Below are 22255 nucleotides of genomic sequence, written 5' to 3'. Positions count from 1 at the left end.
CACATCTATCTTAACCTTGTAGTTTCCACAGAAGCGACCCTGGGTCCACTTTGCAGTCCACACCACATTATGACTCCTCTACACACAGCTGTGCTGTGCTTTGAGCATATCAAACACCGCTTCACTTAAATTTCACCTGAATTCGATTCTTTCCCAAATCATATAACAATTCTTTTATTTTAGTGACTGTCAACAAACTTGACTTTGGTGGAATTACAGGTTTCACCACTGATCTGATTGGGCTAGAACAAAACTATATACTGTATAATAAAAATGTTATGGCTGGGCGCGGTGTCTCACGCCTGTAATCCCAGCACTTTGGGAGGCCGAGGCGGGTGGATCACGAGGTCAAGAGATCGAGACCATCCCGGCCAACATGGTGAAACCCCGTCTCTATTTAAAAAAAAAAAAAAAAAAAATGTAATGGAAAAAATAAAAGCAAGGAAAAAGTGCTGGGAAAGGGACAATTTGCGATTTAAGTAACGTGCTCAAGGAAGGCCCCACGGATAAAGTGACATCTGAGCAAAGACCTGAAGGAAGCGGGGAATTTTTAAATTGGCTGATTATCTGGGAAAAAGGCATTCCAGGAAGAGGGAAGAAGAGTTAGTGCAAAGGCTCTGAGGACAGGCATACAGGGCGTGTTGCAACCACGCCTTTAGTGAGGCCCACCCCGACAACCTCTTTAATCCTGAAGCCTACCCCTACCCCCACTGTTACTCCCTAATCCCACTTTTGCTTTTCTCCACAAAACTTTTCTTTGTTTTTTTTTATTTATTTTTTATTTTTTCCACAAAACTTTTCTAGATATAATTCCGTGTTGGCCGGGCGTGGTGGCTCACGCCTGTAATCCAAGCACTTTGGAGGCCAAGGCGGGCGGATCACCTGAGGTCGGGAGTTCAAGACCAGCCTGACCAACATGGTGAAACCCCGTCTTAAAAAAAAAAAAAAAAGATATAATTCCGTGTCGTTTGTTTTCGTTCACCGATGTAGCCCAAGCTCCTAGGAGTGTGGGATACACAGAAGGCGCCTGACAGCCACGTATGAAGGAAAGGAGGCCCGGGGCTGGGCAGAGACCAAGGTCAAGGGATGGAGAAGACTCGGTCGCGTGGAGCCTTGGGGACCACTGGGAGGGCTCCGGCGCCACGCAAATCTGCGCGGAACGAGCCGCCAGAGGCCGCTGTCAGTCGCACAGAGATGCCCCTAGGACTCGATGCACGTCGACGCGCGTGCGCCGCGGCCCCGTCGAGGCGCCCGTCTGATTGGCTGTGGCTGGCTCCCAAAAGGGGCGTTGCGCATGCGCACTCCTCCGCCCGAGCCGTGGTAGCTGGTTCCTGTTGCTCTCCAGCCTCTGTCGTCTCTGCAGCACCCAGAGCGCTAGTCCCAGGAGCTCGGAATGTTCCTGGAACTTAATAACCTGCTCAACACCACCCCGGAGAGGGCGGAGCAGGTAAGAGGTCCCGTGGCTCGGAAGGGGGCGGGGACTGGCAGGCGGCGGAAGACTGCAGCCTGGAGGCCGCGCGCACGACCCCGGGGAATGGCGCCATGACCGGGCACGGGGCGCCTGGGAGTTGTAGTCCGCAGAGGGTCGACCCGGGGATTGAACTGGAGACTTGGGCCCGCCGAAGTTGGGCCTTCTGGGCCATCTCGCATATTCTCAAAGGCCGTGCGTGCCCTTAAAAGTCCTTGGGAAGTGGCCGGGCGCGGTGACTTACGCCTGTAATCCCAGCACTTTGGGAGGCCATGGCAGGTGGATCACCTGAGGTCAGGAGTTTGAGACCAGTCTGGCCAACATGGTGAAACCCAGGTCTCTACTAAAAATACAAAAATGAGCCGGGCGTGGTGGCGAGTGCCTGTAATCCCAGCTACTAGGGAGGCTGAGGCAGGAGAACTGCTGGAACCCGGGAAGCGGAGGTTGCAGTGAGCCTTGATCGCGCCCCTGAACTCCAGCCTGGGCGACAGAGCAGGACTCCGTCTCAATAAAAAAACAAAAGTCCCTGGGAAGCACAGCATACAATGAGGTTGGTTTATATTCACAGACGTAAACTGGGGCACCATGTGCGTGTTCATTGGGGCCCCAGGCGCTCAGAGGAGCCTGCGGAATAGGCCCGAAAGGAGAGGGGAGTTCGAATCGCTGCCTTCATGGGCGAGCTTCCTAACTGCCCCCTTGCCCGGGAGCACTCGGCGTGTCGTTTTGAACGCTGCTTTTCTTACTCTTCCTCCTCGTGGTCTCTAATAGAACTGTTAGAAGCTGCATGCAGCCAGCATTGGCTTGCAGCAGTCTGTCTTTGGCACCGCGGGCTGGCCTGTTTTCTCCACCCTCCTGCTGACACTCAGGGGCACCTCGAAACCTTTCACATTTTAACATAGGAGTAACCTCTTTCAGGAGCTTTTTTTTTTTCTGACGGAGTCTCGCTTCGTCGCCCGGGCTGGAGTGCACTGCAACCTCCCTGCAACCTCACCTCCCTGATTCAAGTGATTCTCCTTATTCAGCCTCTCCAGTAGCTGGGATTACAGGCTTGCACTACCACACCCGGCTAATTTTTTTTTTGTATTTTTGTTAGAGACAGGGTTTCACCATGTTTGCCAGGCTGGTCTCAAACTCCTGACCTCAGGTGATCCACCCGCCTCTGCCTAAGTGATGGGATTACAGGCATGAGTCCAGCCTGGTTTTTTCATAATCTTTGTCTTCCTAATGAAATGGTAAGCTCCTCCAGGCAACCAGGATACTATGTCTCTAAAGCCTTTTTATGACCCCCTAGTGCCAAATTGTAGCTTTCAGTGGATCCTTGTGGAATTTAATTGCCAGGCAGTTCTTGTCCAGATGACTCTGATTACCTTGCCAGTTACTACTGGCACTTCCAAAGTCAGCCTAGGGCCAGATAAGAGAATGGACTATGCAAGTGAGCACCAGGAAATGACAGCACCCGGGATAACCCTGAAGGTCTGACAGTGTGATCTTTCATATTTTATAAGTGAAAAAACCTGAAGCCCAGAGAAGTCAGGCATTTGCAGAAGGTCACATGGCAAAGAGCTGGCATACATGATATCACTTGATCCTGACCTTCCCTGTCACTGACAGAGGTGACTGGAGCAGGACACCCATGCTTTGCAGAGACCACTCTCAGAGGTCTTTCTAGGACTCTCCATGATCAGACCTCTGTCTGAAGCAGGGCCATTGGGTGAACTTCGTTATCAGACATCTCTATCAATAACTGCTTCTTCCTCTCCTCTCCCTCACCCTGCAGAACAGAATTGGCATCAGAATATAAAGTATTTGGGTGGGAGGTCTTTTGAAGGCCTCTTCCAATCCTAGCAGTCTGATTTTCACTGGAGTCTGATGGTAAAAGCATCCTTTGTTCAGGATCCAATTCTACCTGACTGGTTCCTGAGTTACTAAGGTGAGGAGTGAGGAAGAGAAATAATTTTATTCTCTGTTTTGCTTTGAGGAGGTGGAGGCTGAGATATGCTTGCCTATCATGAGTAACAATAGGTGATAACTTTAATCATGGATTTTCCATAATTTTGACTTATTTTCATCTTTTCAGGGTAACCTTAGCATATATATCATTAAAAAAATAAACTCTTCAGATGTAGAAATTTAGGTGTGGACATAATTGACTAGATTTCTACACTAGACTGACCTCTTTCCAGGGAGTCTAACCTTTTTGTGTTCCTCGTAACTTTTAGGGGAAACTGACTCTCCTCTGTGATGCCAAGACAGATGGCAGTTTCCTTGTACACCACTTTCTCTCCTTCTACCTCAAAGGTATGCGACTTGTTGATGCCGTAGAAAAGAAACCCAAAGGGAGTACAGAAATAATAAAAACCAAAACTGTCTAAGGAACCTTTCACATTTTAACGTAGGAGTAACCTCTTATTTCTGCATTAAATAAGAGCATTTACAAGCCAGGCCTTGGTGTTGGGATACCTAGGGGGGCTATTTTATTTATTATTACTGGGCCATCTAGTTCCCTCCTCAGCCCTGACAAAGAGTGGCATGTGCTCCCTGTTTCTGTGTCCTACCTTCCCCTTCTCCACCCACTGTGTGGACATCGTCTCACTGAGGTCCTGTGTGGCCTCCTGATTTTGTTGCTCCTTGGTCTTTGTGTATCTCGAGGTCTCTGGGTGCTTGACCCTATTGACGCTTTGTCCCGGCAGTAGATGCTTCCTGAAGAACATGTCTGCTGCATGGCTGGGCCCAGTGGCTCACATCTATAATCCCAGCACTTCGGGAGGCCCAGGTGGGAGGATTATCTGTGGTCAGAAGTTTGAGACCAGCCTAGGCAACATAGGGTGACCCTGTCTTTACAAAAAATACAAAAATTAGCTGGGCATGCCTACAGTTCCAGCCACTCCGGAGGCTGAGGTGGACAGATCCCTTGAGGCCGGAGAGGTTGAGGCCGTCGTGAGCCATGTTTGTGCCACTCTAGCCTGGACAACAGAGCAGGACCATCTCAAAATAAATAAATAAATAAGTACCTAGTACTACATCTGACATCTAACAGAAATATATCTTAGAATCAGCAGAATAAGACATAACTGTTAAGTAAGAAAAAAGTACATCTTTTTTCAGAATCAAATTCTATATGTTGGGTTGCAAAGCCTCTGGGTCTCTAGATTTGCCTCAGTGCTTTTGTTTCCAGAGGTACGAAGTTAGTGAGACTGGTTGTAAGCAGAGGATTTATTTAAAATCAATTATTTTGTTTTCTAGCTAATTGTAAAGTCTGCTTTGTGGCACTCATCCAGTCCTTCAGCCACTACAATATCGTGGGACAGAAGCTGGTAAATATTTTGGTGCTCCATGGTGAGATCCCGGAGTGGGTGTGTGTGTCATGCATGGTCAAAAGCTTGACTTTCCTGTTTGCTTTGTACAGAACTTAGTGAAGGAGGGACTAAATGAATCTTGGGATCCTGAGCTCCTTATCTGAAGGGCGAAGGTAGCATCTGAACATATTTCATTAATTGAGACTTTGTAGAACCAGACCTGCTCTTTGTAGATGTTAATAAATCAAACCCTTCTCTACTTATTCTAGACCAGTTAAGATTTTCTCCTTCTCCATGAAAGTTTTGATTTTCATCCTCCTTGGTTGGAGCTCACATGTTGCTCTGCTGCGAAATTGGATGCCCCCCACTGTCTTTCCCTAAGTCTAGGGCTTCAAGCACACCCCAATGTGGGGAGAGACACTCGTTTCCTGCCCCTCACCACATCAGACACAGGCAGGCAAGAATCAGATGGCCAAGAGGCTGATGAACTTCCTGACCTAACCTGGGCCGTTTTTTGTTTTTGTTTGTTTTTGTTTTTGTTTTTTTTGAGATGAAGTTTTGCTCGTTACCCAGGCTGGAGTGCAATGGCGCGATCTTGGCTCACCGCAACCTCCGCCTCCTGGGTTCAGGCAATTCTCCTGCCTCAGCCTCCTGAGTAGCTGGGATTACAGGCACGCGCCACCATGCCCAGCTAATTTTTTGTGTTAGTAGAGACAGGGTTTCACCATGTTGACCAGGATGGTCTCGATCTCTTGACCTCGTGATCCACCCGCCTCGGCCTCCCAAAGTGCTGGGATTACAGGCTTGAGCCACCACGCCCGGCCTGTTTTTGTTTTTTTTTTTTCCGGACAGGCCAGCCTTAGAGAGGGAGAGAACCGGGCTACTCTTTAGCAGTGGTCTTTAAAATGCCAGTCTTGGGCCTGGTGTGGTGACTCACACCTATAATCCCAGCACTTTGGGAGGCCAAGGCAGGCAGATTACCTGAGGTCAGGAGTTCAAGACCAGCCTGGTCAACATGGCAAAACCTTGTCTCTACTAAAAATACAAAAATTAGCCGAATGGGTGGTGTGTGCTCCTAGAGCGAGACACCATCTCAAAAAAAAAGGGAAAAAATAATCTTTCCAAGAGATACAGCCCCCGCCAAAAAACATAAGCAAATCAGATCCAGAAATGTATAAGCAGAACGATACACCACACTTGGGTTTATTACAGTTTTGCAAAGCTGATTCAACATTTGAAAATCAACTATTGGCTGGGCATGGTGGCTTACGCCTGTAATCCCAGCACTTTGGGAGCCTGAGGCGGGCAGATCATGAGGTCAAGAAATCAAGACTATCCTGGCCAACATGATGAAACCCTGTCTCTACCAAAAATGCAAAAATTAGCCAGGCGTGGTGGCGCACCCCTGTAATCCCAGCTACTCAGGAGGCTGAGGCAGGAGAATTGCTTGAACCCGGGAGATGGAGGTTGCAGTGAGGCGAGATCACTCCACTGCACTCCAGCCTGGCAACAGAGCGAGACTCCATCTCAAAAAAAAAAAAAAAATCAACTATTGTAATCCACCCTAGGCTAAAGAAACAAATTCATATGATCATATCACTTGATGCAAAAAAAGCATTTGACAAAACCCAAGACCTAATCATAAAAATTCTCAGCTGCCAGTGGTGGAGGCTCATGCCTTTTATCCTAACACTTTGGAATCTTGTCACTCATGGGGCATGCATTCTACTCATTTATTTCTTAGAGGATCCAGGCATGGTGGCTCATGCCTGTAATCCCAGCTACTCCAGAGGCTGAGGCATGAGAATCACTTGAACCTGGGAGGCGGAAGTTGCAGTGAGCCAAGATCGCGCCACTGCACTCCAGCCTGGGGGAAAGAGCAAGGCTCCATCTCAATCAATCAATCAATAACATCCAGTCTTACTGGATGTCTCGCTCTACAGGCACACACCACCCCCCTGGCTAATGGCAGACCAAGTCACTGCCTCTTCTCTGTTGGGCAGAAGCAAATGAGGGGGTGAGAGGATAGTAGATTCCTTCTTTCGCATCCTTTGCAGAGAAGGGAGAACTTCCTGTGTTAGACATCAGGCCAGGAGCCCAGGGAGAACAATCAGGATGTAAAGAAAACATGTTGCATTGGCCAGGTGCAGTGGCTCACACCTGTAATCCCAGCACTTTGGGAGGCCGAGGCAGGCGGATCACCTGAGGTTAGGAGTTCGAGACCAGCCTGACCAACATGGAGAAACCCCATCTTTACTAAAAATACGAAATTTATTTGTTTTTTTAGTAAATAGTATACTTATTTACTAAAGTAATAAATAGTATTACTTAGGCAGAAGAATCGCTTGAACCTGGGAGGTGGAGGTTGCAGTGAGCTGAGATTGTGCCATTGCACTCCAGCCTGGGCAACAAGAGCGAAACTCTGTCTCAAAAAAAAAAAGGAAACAAAACATATTGCATTGCAGGTCTCTGTAGCATGATAGCATGACATTATGGCCACTGGATCTGTGTTTCAGATGAGATGGATGTGTGTTTGCATGTGTAAACTGACCATTTTTTCTTTTACCTTTGAATGATCAGTGCAGCAGGAATGGTATGCACAGTACTTGGCATGTGAAGTACTGAAACGTGAGCTTCTACACTCATGCCATATTGTTGCACTTACATAAATAGACTGGTAGTGAGCAAGAGCAAAGGTGATGATCAGGAGGCTTTTTCTCTGTCAGCTGCAGCTATTGGAACAAATGGTCCTGGACAGTGGAGGACCCTGGGTGATTTGTGTGTGAATGAGCAATTGAGACCTGATGTAGGGGCATGGAAAGTGTAAAGAGTTACATGTGCTCCATCCCTCCCTCTCTCCCTCTCTCCCTTCCCTTTTTTATAGAGAATGGGTCTGCCTATGTTTCCCAGGATGATCTTAAACTCCTAAGCTCAAGGAGTCCTCCTGCCCCAGCCTTTCAAAGTGCTGGGATTACAAGTATGAGCCACCACACCCAGCCCCATGTGACCTATTTTTGCACAGATGGAGCAGTGGGTTACACATTTAGATGCATCACCATCCCTGGGTGTTTGTTGAGATGTAGATCCTGAGCTCTGCCCTCATTCTGGAGGTCTGAAGTTAGACTCAGGGATCTGCTTTTTTTTTTTTTTGAGATGGAGTTTCACTCTTGTTGCCCAGGCTAGAGTACAATGGTGCAATCTTGGCTTACTGCCACCTCCTCCTCCCAGGTTCAAGAGATTTGTCTGCCTCAGTCTCCCAAGTAGCTGAGATTATAGACATGAGCCACCATGCCCGGCCAGGGAGCTGCATTTTAATCAGGCATCTTAAAGGGGTGCTGAATTGGATGGTAGTTCAGGAAGAGCCGTATTTAAGAAGTCCTTGATGCCAGGTGCAGTGACTCACACCTGTAATCCCAGCATTTTGGGAGGCCAAGACGGGTGAATCGCTTGGGTCCAGGAGTTCCATATCATCCTGGTCAATATGGTGAAACCCTGTCTCTACTGAAAATAACAAACATTAGCCAAGTGTGGTGGCACACACCTGTAATCCCAGATACTCGGGAGGTTGAGGCACAAGAATCATTTGAACCTGGGAGGCAGAGGTTTCAGTGAGTTGAGATTGCATCACTGCACTCCAGCCTGGGCAGTAGAATGAGACTCTGTATAAAAAAAAAAAAAAAAAAAATCCCTTGAGCTTCAAATCAGTGACGAGTAAAAAATAAAAAAAAAAAAAAGTAGTCCTGTTCTGAGCAGGGATAAGCATACTAAATTTCTGCCTTCCTTTTTTTTTTTTTTTTTGGCGGAGTTTCGTTCTTGTCACCCAGGCTGGAGTGCAGTGGCATGATCTCAGCTCACTGCAACCTCCTCCTCCCAGGTTCAAGTGATTCTCCTGCCTCAGCCTCCTGAGTAGCTGGGACTATAGGCATGCGCTACCATGCCCGGCTAATTTTGTATTTTTAGTAGAGACAGGGTTTCACCATGTTGGTCAGGCTGGCCTCGAACTCCTGACCTCAGTTAATCCAACCGCCTCAGCCTCCCAGAGTGCTGGAATTTACAGGCATGAGCTACCGTGCCCGGCCTGACCTTTTTTTTTTTTTAAAAGAGTTTATATTGCTGGAATATTATGAGAGCACTGCCCAAGTGAAGGAGGACTTATTCATACTCAGTTCTTTTTTTTTTTTGAGACGGAGTTTCACTCTTGTTACCCAGGCTGGAGTGCAATGGCGCGATCTTGGCTCACCGCAACCTCCGCCTCCTGGGTTCAAGCAATTCTCCTACCTCAGCCTCCCGAGTAGCTGGCACTACAGGTGCGTGCCACCGTGCCCAGCTAATTTTTGTATTTTTAGTAGAGGCGGGGTTTCACCTTGTTGACCAGGATGGTCTTGATCTCTTGACCTCGTGATCCACCCGCCTCGGCCTCCCAAAGTGCTGGGATTATAGGTGTGAGCCACCGCGCCCGGCCATACTCAGTTCTTACTGTATTCCAGGCAGCCTGACAGTTACAGTCCATGAGTTGTGTTCTTTTAAACCTCAGAACAGTCTTAAGGTCCCATGCTACTGACGGATAAACAGAGCAAGAAGTGTGGGCCCTTGGCCGGGTGCGGTGGCTCACGCCTGTAATCTCAGCACTTTTGAAGGATGTGGCGGGTGGATCACCTGAGGTCAGGAGTTCAAAACCAGCCTGGCCAACATGGTGAAACCCCATCCGTACTAAAAATGCAATATATTAGCTGGGTGTAGTGGTGCATGCCTGTAATCCCAGCCACTTAGGAGGCTGAGGCAGGAGAATTGCTTGAACCTGGGAGGTGGAGGTTATAGTGAGCTGAGATTGCTCCATTGCACTCCAGCCTGGGCAACAAGAGTGGGAAAAAAACAAACAAACAAACAAGTGTGGGCCCTTATTTCTACACTGGCATTTTCCAGACTTTGACCAGCCATCATCTTGTTGTTTTATTATTACTTGTTTTTAAATATGTTTAATTTTATAAATACATACATTTAAAGATGAAACTTTGTATCACCATTATAAATTAAAACCCCCCAGCCTGGTCAGTATGGGAAAACCCCATCTCTACTAAAAATACAAAAATAAGCTGGGCATGGTGGCGCGCCCTGTAGTCCCAACTACTTGGGACGCTGAGGCAGAAAAATAGCTTGAACCCAGGAGGCGGAGGTTGCAGGGAGCTGAATTCATGCCACTATACTCCAGCCTGGGCGACAGTAAGACTGCATTTCAAAAAAAAGATAAAAACAGTATTGAACTGGTGGGTGAGTGGCTCATGCATATAATCCCAACACTTTGGGAGGCTGAGGTGGGAGGATCACCTTGGCCCAGGAGTTCAAGACCAGCCTGGGCAACTTAGTGAGACCCTGTCTTTACAAAAGGATTACAGGGGTGAGCCACCATGCTCGGCCTTTTTTTTTTGAGACAGAGTTCACTTTTGTTGTCCAGGATGGAGTGCAATGGCATGATCTCGGCTCACTGCAGCCTCTGCCTCCCGAGTGGCTGGGATTACAGGCATGTGCCACCATGCCCAGCTAATTTTGTATTTTTTTTTTTTCCTAGAGATGGGGTTTCACCATGGTCTCGATCTCTTGACCTCATGATCCGCCCGCCTCGACCTCCCAAAGTGCTGGGATTACAGGCATGAGCCACCGTGCCCGGCCAATTTTGTATTTTTAGTAGAGACGGAGTTTCTCCATGTTGGTCAGGCTGGTCTCGAACTCCTGACGTCAGGTGATTTACCCATCTTGGTCTCCCAAAGTGCTGGGATTATAGGCGTGAGCCACTGTACCAGGCCTAGGTTTTTGTTTTTTGTGTCTTTTTGAGACAGGGGTTCGAGCTCTCTTTCAGGCTGGAGTGCAGCGGCATGATCATTGGCTCACTGCAGCCTTGACTTCCTGGGCCCACGTGGTCCTCCCACCTCAGCCTCCCGAGTTGCTGAGACTACAGGTGCAAACTACACTTGGCTAATTTTTTTTATCTATTTGTAGAGACGAGATCTCTCCATGTTGCCCAAGCTGGTCTCAAACTCTAGACTCAAACGATCCGCCTGCCTCAGCCTCCCAAGTAGTTGGGACTCCAGGCATGTGCCACCGTGCCCGGCTAATTTTTCTTTTAATGGGACAATTAAATGGCAATGCGCATCTGAAAACAGGTGGAGGATTGTGGGTTGGGAGCTCCCAGGGGAATGAAGACAAGCCTGTACATTGGGTGGACAGATACACTTCTGCCATGTTTGGAAGATGTCTTGTGCCCTCTTGCAAGCTGGCATCTAGTCTGATGGGTCCCCCTACAAGGCACAGTAACTCACTCTCTCTGTCATGTTTAGGGTGTCAACCTGACCATGGCACGGGAGCGTGGGCAGCTTGTGTTCCTCGAGGGACTCAAGTCTGCAGTGGATGTCTTCTTCCAGGCTCAAGAGAAGCCACACCCCCTGCAGTTTCTCAGGTCAGTCAGTCTGCAGCCCAAGAAGCACACACTTGGCCGGTGGGCCCAGGCAGGGTTCTTGGTTGCCGCGTGATTCCTTCTTATTGTGCAGGAGGATAGAACTGGCTTCAGGAGTCAGACGTTTCATCTGGTGTTGCAGCATCGTCAAATGCTGGCTCTTATCATGGAGCTGAGAATGGACATTGTCCCAAAAGCTCTAGAGAGGATCATTTGCTGGAAGGATGGCAGAACGATATGCTTCGCTGTGTTTTCCAGCCCCGGCTTAGAGCCTAGCATGCGCCTGTGCTCTGTGCTCAGCTTGATACAGGAGTCAACAAACTATGGGCTATGAGTCAGCTGCCTGTTTTTGTAAATAAATTTGTTTTGTTTGTATTTTTTTTTTTTTTAAAGATAGGTTTCACCATGATGGCCAGGGTGGACTTGAACTCCTGACCTCAGGTGATCCACCCACCTCAGCCTCCCAAAGTGCTAGGATTACAGGCGTGAGCCACTGCGCCCGGCCTGTTTTGATTGTATTTTTAAAAAATGTTTTGTCTTTTTAAAAATTCTTTATTTTTATTTTTTGTAAATAAAATTTTATTGGAATACAGCCACATTCATTTGTTTGCATGTTGTCCCTGGCTGTTTTTACGCTACAAAAACAAATAGAGTTGAGTGGTTGGGACCATATGACCTACAAGGCTAAAATATTTACTCTCTGGACGTCTAAGAAAAAATTTGTCCCCTGGTTTGATATTCAACAACACAGGCTTGCCAGGCACGGTGGCTCACGCCTGTAATCCTAGTACATTGGGAGGCCGAGGTGGGTGGATCACCTGAGGTCAGGAGTTCAAGACCAGCCTGGCCATCATGGTGAAACCCCATCTTAAAAAAAAAAACAAAACACAGGCCTAAGATTGGTTTTGCTGCTTTTCCTCCTTTCTGAACATTGGCCACAAACATAGCTCTGTGAAGATTCTGGAACTTCCCCCCACTGCCTCATCTCTCAGACACACACGTCCTTATGTGGTGCTGTAAGACCATGTTTCCTGACCCTGTGTGTGACCTCACACATACCCCTTAGCACCTCTGACCTGGGGCTTCCATTTGAAGGTAGGGGCTGGTTACCCCTCCTCCTAAGGGATGGGGAGATGTCCTCGTTGTTAGTGAAGTTAACCCAGTGCAAGGGACTCATCCCTGGAGCATAGGGCAGTAGGCCCTGAGCTCTGTTCCTTCACTCATTGCTGAGAAATGATGACTGGGGATAGTCACTGGAGAAGATAGAGATGGGCAAGTTGTCTGTGTCAGAAACAAGTCAAATCTGTTACCTATACAAAAGCCTTTAGGCCACTGTCACTCACCATCAGGGCACCTGAGTTGCTATTTAACTTCCTATTTTCATTATTTTTTTGAGACAAGGTCTTGCTCTGTTGTCCAGGCTAGAGTGCAGTGGTGCAAACACAGCTCACTGCAGTCTCGACCTCCTGGGCTCAAGCACTCCTCTCATCTCAGCCTCCTGAGTAGCTGGGACTACAGGGTCATGCCACCATACCCGGCTAATTAAAAAAATTTTTTTGTAGAGACATGGTCCCATTTTGTTGCCTAGGCTGTTCTTGAACTCCTGGGCTCAAATGATCCTCCCACCTTGGCCTCCCAAAGTGCTGGGATTACAAGGTGTGATCTACTGTGCCTGCCCTGTTTAACCTCCTGGGAAGGCTTCTGCCTGCGCAGTCCATGTTGATCTTCCAGGTGCCTTAAGCTCTTAGGTTGAGAGGCTTTATGGAGTCTCTCTTTTTTTACTTCAGAAGTCAAATACAAATGGATAGGATGGAGTCTCCTTTTTTTTTTTTTTTGAGACAGTCTCATTCTGTTGCCCAGGCTGGAGTGCAGTGGTGTGATCTCAGTCTTGGCTCACTGCAACTTCCACCTCCCAGGTTCAAGCGATTCTCATGCCTTAGCCTCCCAGGTAGCTGGGATTACAGGTGCATGCCACCACGCCAGGCTAATTTTTGTATTTTTTTTAGAGACAGGGTTTTGCCATGTGGGCCAGGCTGGTCTTGAACTCCTGACCTCAAGCAATCCGCCCACCTCAGCCTCCCAAAGCGCTCGGATTACAGGCATGAGCCACCGTACCTGGCTATGTATGATGTCTCTCAAGGGCCCTAGGAGCTGATTATTTTTGTGTCCCCCAGTTTCTATCACAGTGCTTTATACCTAGTAGGCCTCAGGAAGTATTTGATTGGAGTAAAATTATTCCTGTACATGTGCATGTCTTTTCTTTCATCAGATCATGAACTCTTTGTTGCCAAGAATTGTGATACTGTTCTTTATCCCCCCAGCCCTCTCCTGTGGTGCTACTTGTCCTTGATAAACATCTGTGGAGAGAGTGAAGTCTGGTAACTTTTGTCCTGTCTCTCCAGGGAGGCCAATGCTGGGAACTTGAAACCATTGTTTGAGTTTGTACGGGAGGCCCTGAAGCCAGTAGACAGTGGAGAGGCTGGGTGGACCTACCCGGTGCTGCTGGTGGACGACCTCAGTGTGCTCCTGAGCCTGGGCCTGGGGGCGGTGGCTGTGCTGGACTTTATTCACTACTGCAGAGCCACTGTGTGCTGGGAACTAAAGGTACTAATGGAACTGCCTTCTGTGTGCCCATCTGTGACCTCCAGGAGCTCAGACAGGTCCAGACTCACTTGGTGTGATCTTTTTATTTGCTTGGAATTTTGGCTTTACTCTGGAGGCCCAGAAAGCTTGTACTCCAGCCACCCTGCTTTCCCTTACCTGCCGTTGCTGAAAAGAAAAGCACTCCCAAAGTAAAGTGATGATGAACATTGCGTTCAGTGGGCTCATCACGTATGGCACCACTGCAGTCCCAGGTCTGCCACACATAGCCTGTGTGTCCTGGGGCAAGTTATTATTGTCCCTGAGTGTATTTTATACATCCGCTAAGTTAATGAGTATGAGCTACTTTAAAAATTATAAAGGGCAATACAAGCATAGGATATACAATATTACCTGTATTACCAAGTTAGGAGGGACAAGCAGATTTTCCCATAATAGAGGTTTTGGAGTTTTTGTTTTCTTTTGGCTAGTCAGGTGAAGCAGTGGGAGCAGAGAAGGAACAAAGAAATCTGTAACTGGTTGTGATCAATTAGATGTAAATACTACTGCACTCACAGCCATAATAGAGTTTTTTTGTTTTTTTTTTCTTTTTTTTTTGAGACAGAGTTTCGCTCTTGTTACCCAGGCTGGAGTGCAATGGCGCGATCTCGGCTCACCGCAACCTCCGCCTCCTGGGTTCAGGCAATTCTCCTGCCTCAGCCTCCTGAGTAGCTGGGATTACAGGCATGCGCCACCATGCCCAGCTAATTTTTTTTGTATTTTTAGTAGAGACGGGGTTTCACCATGTTGACCAGGATGGTCTCGATCTCTTAACCTTGTGATCCACCCGCCTCGGCCTCCCAAAGTGCTGGGATTACAGGCGTGAGCCACCGTGCCCGGCTAGAGTTTTAACAATTGTAATAGACCAGTCAGTAAAATAGGAATGACTGTTATGTCCGAGCAAGTTGTATGGAAAGTGCCATACTCTGAAATCTTGATTGTGAGTCCTTCATTGCCAGCGACCAAGAGTCAGCTCATGCTCAAAATCTCTCGGCCCTGAAAAAGGGGTTTGATTTCCTTTTACATGTTGCTCAGGGTGAGGTGGGCAAAGTGGAATTTTACAGAAGCAGAATAAGCAAGTTAGGAGAAGAGGCTCCCATGATTGTTGATTAACTAAGGAGGGTACACACAAGCAGTTCCCATGATTGCTGGTTACCAAGGGGGGGCATTCGGTACTTTCCATACAATCAATCAAGGGGGTATTCACAATAGCAAGTGGGCTTGTCAAGCAGGATATGGTTACAACGGTTATATGTTTCTATAGTTCTAAGCACAACATGACCCAGCACAGTATGGTCTAGGTATACATTCAAGGGAGAAATGGTTGGGGGAGAAGCCAAGATGGAGTCAGTCAGGTTCATATCTAAGTTGGAGTTAGTTTGGTTCATCTCATGACTGTGGTGACCACCTCACAGGTACCTGACTGTAAGAGTGAAGTGAGATGAAGCTTGTAACATGCCAGCATTGTGTCTTGCCCACAGTAGCCATTTGTCAGTGTGCAGTGGTGCAACTGGCAGGAACGTGTGGATATTGGCATGGTGTGGTCAGGCTGAGCATGCAGAGCAGTGGGAGAGATAAGCTAACTGAGTTAGCCAGGCGTGCGGGTATCCAACAGTGTGTGTTGAACACCTGTGTTCAAAGTCCTGCCTGGAAGAAGCTGTCCTGGCTATGGTTACAGAGCAAGGAGCCAGGGTAATGCAGAAAGAATGGGAGGAGGAGGAACTGTCAGGAGTGTGGAAGGCACAGTCTGGATTGGGGGGTGAGAGTAAGTAGCCAAAGCTACCTTCCACATCCCAGCTGGGTCTTTGACCTGCTAGCTACTACCCTCTTTTTGTAAGAATACTTTTTTTAGTTTAAAAAAGTAAAACTTGGCTGGGTGCGGTGGCTCATGCCTGTAATCCCAGCACTTTGGGACGCTGAGGTGGGCGGATCACAAGGTCAGGAGTTTGAGACCAGCCTGGCCAACATGGTGAAACCCTGTCCCTACTAAAAATACAAAAAATAGCTGGGTGTGGTGGTAGGCGCCTGTAATCCCAGCTACTTGGGAGGCTGAGGTAGGAGAATTGGTGGAACCCAGGAGATGGAGGTTGCAGTGAGCTGAGATCACGCCAGGGCATTTCAGCCTGGGTGACAGAGCAAGACTTCATCTCAAAAAAAAAAAAAAAAGAAAAAGTAAAACTTGGGCATCGCTTAAAAAAAGAAAAAGAAGGAACAGAGGAACAGTATAAAGCATACTTTAGGAGAAAGTGCTGCTGTCTCTCTCCCTCCCTCCAACGTGTATCCTTCCAGCCAGTCTGTACAATTACGCACGTAATTTGTGTTTTTTCTTTTTTTTTCTTTTCTTTTTTTTTTAACTTTTTGTAGAGACTTGGTCTTACTATGTTGACTAGGCTGATCTTGAACTCCTGGGCTCAGGTGATCATCCTGCCTTGGCCTCTCAAAGTATATGCACATATTTGTCTCCCTGCATTTTTCTTCATATTGCTGGTAACCTGCTATCCACACTGTTGGCTACTTTTTTTTTTAATTTAGTAATACACAGTATATTTTGTTTTCATTTAGTAATACACAGTATATTTCATTTAGTAATATGCACTATATACGATCCATTGCCCCAAAATAACACATGGATCTGCTTCATTCTTTTTACTTTTTTTTTTCTGATCCTGATTTATAATTTAACGGTTGTGCAGGTGCCAGTCCCTCATTTCTACCGCTCAAAGGCCTACTGCTCTGGGGTCAGGGTTTTCTGCTCTAAGGCATGGATGTGCGGGAGCCTCCGGCTAGGCACACATTTACCTGCCATTGTCTCTGAAGCAGCAGCTTCCCCTTGAACTTGGCCAACACCACCAGGACTCAAAGCTGCACGCACAACGGTTGAGGGTCACGTTCTCCACCTCCACATGCTCCACCTCCAGGTCCTGCTGCAGCTTTCCCTGGAGGTATTCGGCGGTGATGAGTTTCATGACAGCAGTCCAGCTGGGGCCACAACCCAGCAGGGACAGAGCCCCAGCTCAGATCCCAGTCACGCTGCTTTGCACCCCTACAGGAGCCACTTACTGTTTTTCTTTTTTATTACTATTCTTTTTTTTTTTTTTTTTTTTTTGAGACAGAGTTTTGCTCTTCTTGCCCAGGATAGAGTGCAGTGGCCCAACCTCTGCCTCCCAGGTTGAAGCGATTCTCCTGCCTCAGCCTCCCAAGTAGCTGGGATTACAGGTGCCTGCCACCATGCCTGGCTAATTTTTAAAAATATTTTTAATAGAGACAGGGTTTTACCATGTTGGCCAGGCTGGTCTCCAACTCCTGACCTCAGGTGATCCACCCACCTTGGCCTTCCAAAGTGTTGAGATGACAGCTGTGAGCCACCGTGCCTGGCCTTGTCTTTGTGCTCCCTGTACACCTTATGCTTCCCTCTGCCTTGGCCTTATCATCCTGTATTGTCAGCATCTGTCTGTCTCCGGGGCCCATATCTCTCACCTGTTATTCCTACTGTGGGATCTTGTACACTAAGTATTCAGGAACTGTCGACTGAATGAGTAGGTGCCTAGCAGGATGGTGACACTTTAGTAACATTCAGGAATTCAGGAGAGGAGCTAATTTTGAAGACTGCAGGGTGAGCTTGGTTTAGATGAAGTGAGCTGAAAATATAGGTTGGCTCTGATGGTGAAATTGTCCAGTAGCTGACTGGAATTAGGATCTGGGAGCCCAGGTGGGGGCTGGCTGTAGCAGCAGCAGGGAGGGTGACCCGTGAGGATGTGCAGGGGAGTGGAGGCAATGAGAAGCTGGTGCTTCCTGACTCTGGGTGTCCCTTCCAGTAAGGACCAGGTTTCCATCTTGTATCTGCTGCAGGGAAACGTGGTGGTCCTTGTGCACGACAGTGGAGATGTGGAGGATGAGGAGAATGACATCCTGCTGAATGGCCTCAGTCATCAGAGCCACCTGATCCTCCGGGCTGAGGGCCTGGCCACTGGCTTCTGCAGGGATGTGCATGGGCAGGTATGCAGGGACCCACTGGGCAACGGGCTGCTTGCCCATGTACCTATGATTCCCGACTGCATAAGGGAGAGTAGGGCCCGAGGGACTGTCTGGTTGGGACTGAACTTTAGGTGGAAGGGAAACATTGGAAATTGTGAGACTTCAGGTCAGAGATCTGCTCAAGATGGTGCTTACCCTCATGGACCAGCACATATTTTCCATGGGAGTCCCATTTGTGACCAAAGTGGAGTACTCTTAAAGAGGAGACAGTTGTCTAGAATGGAATGCAGGGGCATGCCATCAAATAACAGCAGAATTTCTCTGCAGTACTGCAGCAGGCATTGTCCATTCAGGTCAACACTGTTCCTTTTAAAATAATGACCAGGGTCCAGGCGCAGTGGCTCATGCCTGTAATCCCAGCACTTTGGGAGGCTGAGGCAGGCGGATCACTTGAGGTCAGGAGTTGGAGACCAGCCTAGCCAACATGGTGAAACCCCATCTCTAATAAAAATACAAAAGTAGTCCCAGCTACTTAGGAGGCTGAGGTACGAGAATCGCTTGAACCTGGGAGGTGGAGGTTGCAGTGAGCCGAGATTGCGCTATTGCACTCCAGCTCTGGTGACAGAGTGAGACTTCATCTCAAACAAACAGATAAAAACAGGTATCTAGCCTTCCTGGGCCTCTGCATTGAATGTACAAATTCTAATGTGATTTTTTTTCTTTTTTTGATATGGAGTCTTGCTCTGTCTCCCAGGTGGCTGGAGTACAGTAGTGCGATCTCAGCTCACTGCAGCTGCTGCCTCCCAGGTTCAAGTGATTTTTCTGCCTCAGCCTCCTGGGTAGTTGGGATTATAGGCGTGTGCCACCATGCCTGGCTCATGTTTTTGTATTTTTAATAGAGACAGGGTTTCACCATGTTGGTCAGGCTGGTCTCGAACTCCTGACCTTGTGATCTGCCTGCCTTGGCCTCCCAAAGTGCTGGGATTACAGGCGTAAACCACCGTGCCTGGCCTCTAATGTGATTTTCAAAATCAGTCTAGCCCACAAGTACAAAACCATGCTCAGAAAAAAGAACTAAGGGCTGGGCGCAGTGGCACATGCCTGTAATTCCAGCACTTTGGGTGGCAGAGGCAGTGGATCACTGGAGGTCAGAAGTTCACCACCAGCCTGACTAACATGGTGAAACCCCGTCTCTACTAAAAATACAAAAAAAAATTAGCCGGACTTGGTGGCACATACCTGTAATCCAAGCTACTTGGGAGGCTGAAACAGGAGAATTGCTTGTACCTGGGAGGCAGAGGTTTCAGTGAGCCGAGATAGCAATGTTGCACTCCAGCCTGGGCAACGAGGAAAATGCCATCTCAAAAAAAAAGAGAAAAAAGAACAGCCAGGTGTGGTAGTTCACGCCTGTAATCCCAGCACTTTGGGAGGCCGAGGTGGACAGATCACCCAAGGTGGGCAGATCACCCGAGGTCAGGGGTTCTAAACCAGCCTGACCAACATGGAGAAACCCCATCTCTACTAAAAATACAAAATTAGCTGGGCATGGTGGCACATGCCTGTAATCCCAGCTACTCAAGAGGCTAAAGCAGGAGAATCACTTGAACCTGGGAGGCAGAAGTTGCAGTGAGCCGAGATAGTGCCATTGCACGCCAGCCTGGGCAACAAGAGTGAAACCGTCTCAAAAAAAAAAAAAAGAGAGAGAGAGACACACACACACAGGGGCCAGGCATGGTGGCTCACGCCTGTAATCCCAGCACTTTGGGAGGCCGAGGTGGGCAGATCACCTGAGGTCAGAGTTCCAGACCAGCCTGGGCAATATAGTGAAACCCCGCCTCTACTAAAAATACAAAAATTAGCGGGGCCTGGTGGCACATGTCTGTAATCCAGCTACTTGGGAGGCTGAGGCAGGAGATTTCACTTGAACCCTGGAGGTGGATGTTGCAGTGAGCCAAGATTGTGTCACTGCACTCCAGCCTGGGCAACAGAGTGAGACTCTGCTTCAAAAAAAATAAAATAACATAAAAATAAGGGTCTTTCTCTGAAAGACTTTTTCCTTCCTTCTCCTTTTTCTTCTCTTTCACATTTTCTGTATTGTGCAAATATGACTATTGTAATGGAGGGGAACCCTTTATTTGTAGTTAGCTGGTGATAGGCTTTATTTTACAAGTTGGCCCCATTACCGGATGGCACGTCTGACTGTGATCTCATAGAGGCCTCAGCTGAAGGTCACAGAGAAGGCAGGGTGGGGTTCCCAGTAGAGCAGGTTCCCAAGGTGGCTGTCCCTCTTTCATTCTTCTCTGTCTCTGTAGCTGAGGATCCTGTGGAGGAGACCATTGCAGTCCACATCTCAGCGGGATCAGAGCCTTACTTACCAGTATAAGATACAGGACAGAAGCGTGTCCTTTTTTGCCAAAGGAATGTCTCCTGCTGTTCTGTGATCTGATTTCGGAGCAGCTAAAGCTACACGGGACTGTTTTTGGACGTGGAAGATAGCACAACCTAGCAAGAATGGGTCTTTCTCCTCTGTAGTAGGATTTCGGACTGGACTGGTGACTCCACAGTGACCAGGGAGAGTTGAATGCTGCAGTGATGGCATACCTTGGCTATTCTGGGCCCTGTTCGGAAAACACAACAAAGGACCACGATCCTACTTCTGCTGAGAGAGAGGCTGGATGCTAGACCCCAGCGAATGGGGTCCTTTGGAGCCTTTGTTTAAATATGCCTTAGTCCCAGCTGCCTATTTTTGGTTGATGTGCCTTTAGCCAAAGTGGGTATAAATGTGCCAGCCAGGAAATAGTCCCGGATGGCAGGTATGCAAGGTGACAACTAGGACAGTCATGGCTGGAATAAAGTAAGTTTGCACACTGGGGCTTCCTGTGGGTTGTCTTGTTCAACTTCCATCCTGGAAAGGTACTTTCCTTTTCCCTTTGAGTCCAGTGAGGAAACAGACCTAGAGAGGTTTGGGAGTGCACAGGCTGCACAGCAGGCTGTAGGTAACTGCGCCTCAGAGTCAGTGATTGCTGACTGATAGTTATGGAACTCAGACACCAGCTTCTCCAGTTTCTGTGGTGCCTTGCCTTTATGCCAACAAATCCTAGCCATCAAGGGCCTGGCACCAGGGCCTTGGCCACATGAGGCCCTGTGTAGGCGCAGGTGTGTATGGCCTTGGTGAGAGGGTAAGGGATGTTCTTGCTGCCAAGCAGGTGGGGCCTCGGTGAGGAGCTGGTGAAGATTGCAGGAGGTGAACACTTGTTCCCAGATCCTGTAGATGATAATTAGTCCCACTCAGCCCCTCAGTTGAGGTCACCTCAGAGTAGACACCAAGTGTATTCTCTTAAAAACGAGTGCTTTTGGCTGGGCGCGGTGGCTCACGCCTGTAATCCCAGCACTTTGGGAGGCCGAGGCGGGTGGATCACGAGGTCAAGAGATCGAGACCATCCTGGTCAACATGGTGAAACCCCGTCTCTACTAAAAATACAAAAAATTAGCTGGGCATGGTGGCGCGTGCCTGTAATCCCAGCTACTCAGGAGGCTGAGGCAGGAGAATTGCCTGAACCCAGGAGGTGGAGGTTGCGTTGAGCTGAGATCGCGCCATTGCACTCCAGCCTGGGTAACAAGAGCGAAACTCTGTCTCAAAAAAAAAAAAAAAAAAAAAGTGCTTTTTTTGGTATATAAATAATACTACAGTGAATTTTTATCTTAAAGCAAATGAAAAAATAATACAATTTTGCTGTATACTAAGGAACTTGCATAGCTGTTTTCTTTCTTTTTTTTATTTTTGAGATGGAATCTCACTCTGTTGCCCTAGCTGGAGTACTGTGGCATGATCTTAGCCCACCGCAACCTCCACCTCCCAGATTTCAAGCTATTCTCCTGCCTCACCCTCCCAAGTAGCTGAGATTACAGGCACGTGCCACTACGCCCAGCTAATTTTTGTATTTTTAGTAGAGACAGGGTTTTGCCATATCGGCCAGGCTGGTCTTGAACTCCTGACCTCAGGTGATCCACCCGCCTCGGCCTCCCAAAGTGCTGGGATTACAGGCGTGAGCCACTGCACCTGGCCTCTTCTCTTTTTTTTTGAGACATGGTCTCTCTCTCTTGCTCAGGCTGGACTGCAGTGGTGTGATCATAGCTCACTGCAGCCATGACCCTCTGGGCTCAAGGGCTCTTCGCACCTCAGTCTCCCAAGTAGCTGGGATTACAGGTGCATGTCGCCATGCCCAGCTCATATCTGTTGTTTAATTTTAACTTTTTACATTTTTAGTCTTTGGGAAAAATTTACCACACTTCTCTTCAAATCATACAATTGTATATGTTATCCCTCTGAAACAGTAAGCTGCTTTTATTCTCAAAATATTGTAGACCTGATAGAATATTTGAAAGTTATGAGTGCAATTAAGATAAAGTGGTTATTAAAGAATCTAA

At 47.9% G+C, this 22255-nt stretch overlaps 1 protein-coding gene and 1 pseudogene across 4 annotated transcripts; one reads left to right on the top strand and one right to left on the bottom strand.

Annotated features, from left to right (window-relative positions):
- The first annotated feature begins 1284 nt into the window (after positions 1-1284).
- Positions 1285-20699, top strand: ELP6 (elongator acetyltransferase complex subunit 6). 4 transcript variants are annotated; one of them, XM_012473851.3, is made up of 7 exons: positions 1285-1447; positions 3688-3766; positions 4712-4782; positions 11097-11215; positions 13615-13816; positions 17702-17848; positions 20140-20699. In XM_012473851.3, exons 1-7 carry the CDS (start codon positions 1394-1396, stop codon positions 20266-20268), a joined length of 801 nt encoding a protein of 266 aa, XP_012329274.1. In that variant the 5' UTR covers positions 1285-1393; the 3' UTR covers positions 20269-20699. The 4 variants fall into 4 exon arrangements, with proteins under 4 accessions (XP_012329274.1, XP_064223100.1, XP_064223099.1 ...); XM_064367029.1 differs by lacking the exon at positions 4712-4782 and adding an exon at positions 3246-3398 and having other exon boundaries at positions 1349-1447; XM_064367030.1 differs by lacking the exon at positions 4712-4782.
- Positions 16563-16818, bottom strand: LOC135270823 (bolA-like protein 2; annotated as a pseudogene).
- Positions 20700-22255: the final 1556 nt, after the last annotated feature.

The sequence above is a fragment of the Aotus nancymaae genome, unplaced genomic scaffold (genome assembly GCF_030222135.1).
Source record: "Aotus nancymaae isolate 86718 unplaced genomic scaffold, 86718_ANA_hifiasm-v0.15.2.pri h1tg000067l, whole genome shotgun sequence".
Taxonomy (NCBI): Eukaryota; Metazoa; Chordata; class Mammalia; order Primates; family Aotidae; genus Aotus; species Aotus nancymaae.
Note: the sequence above shows the minus strand (reverse complement) of the source record. Positions and strands in the feature narration are given on the sequence as shown.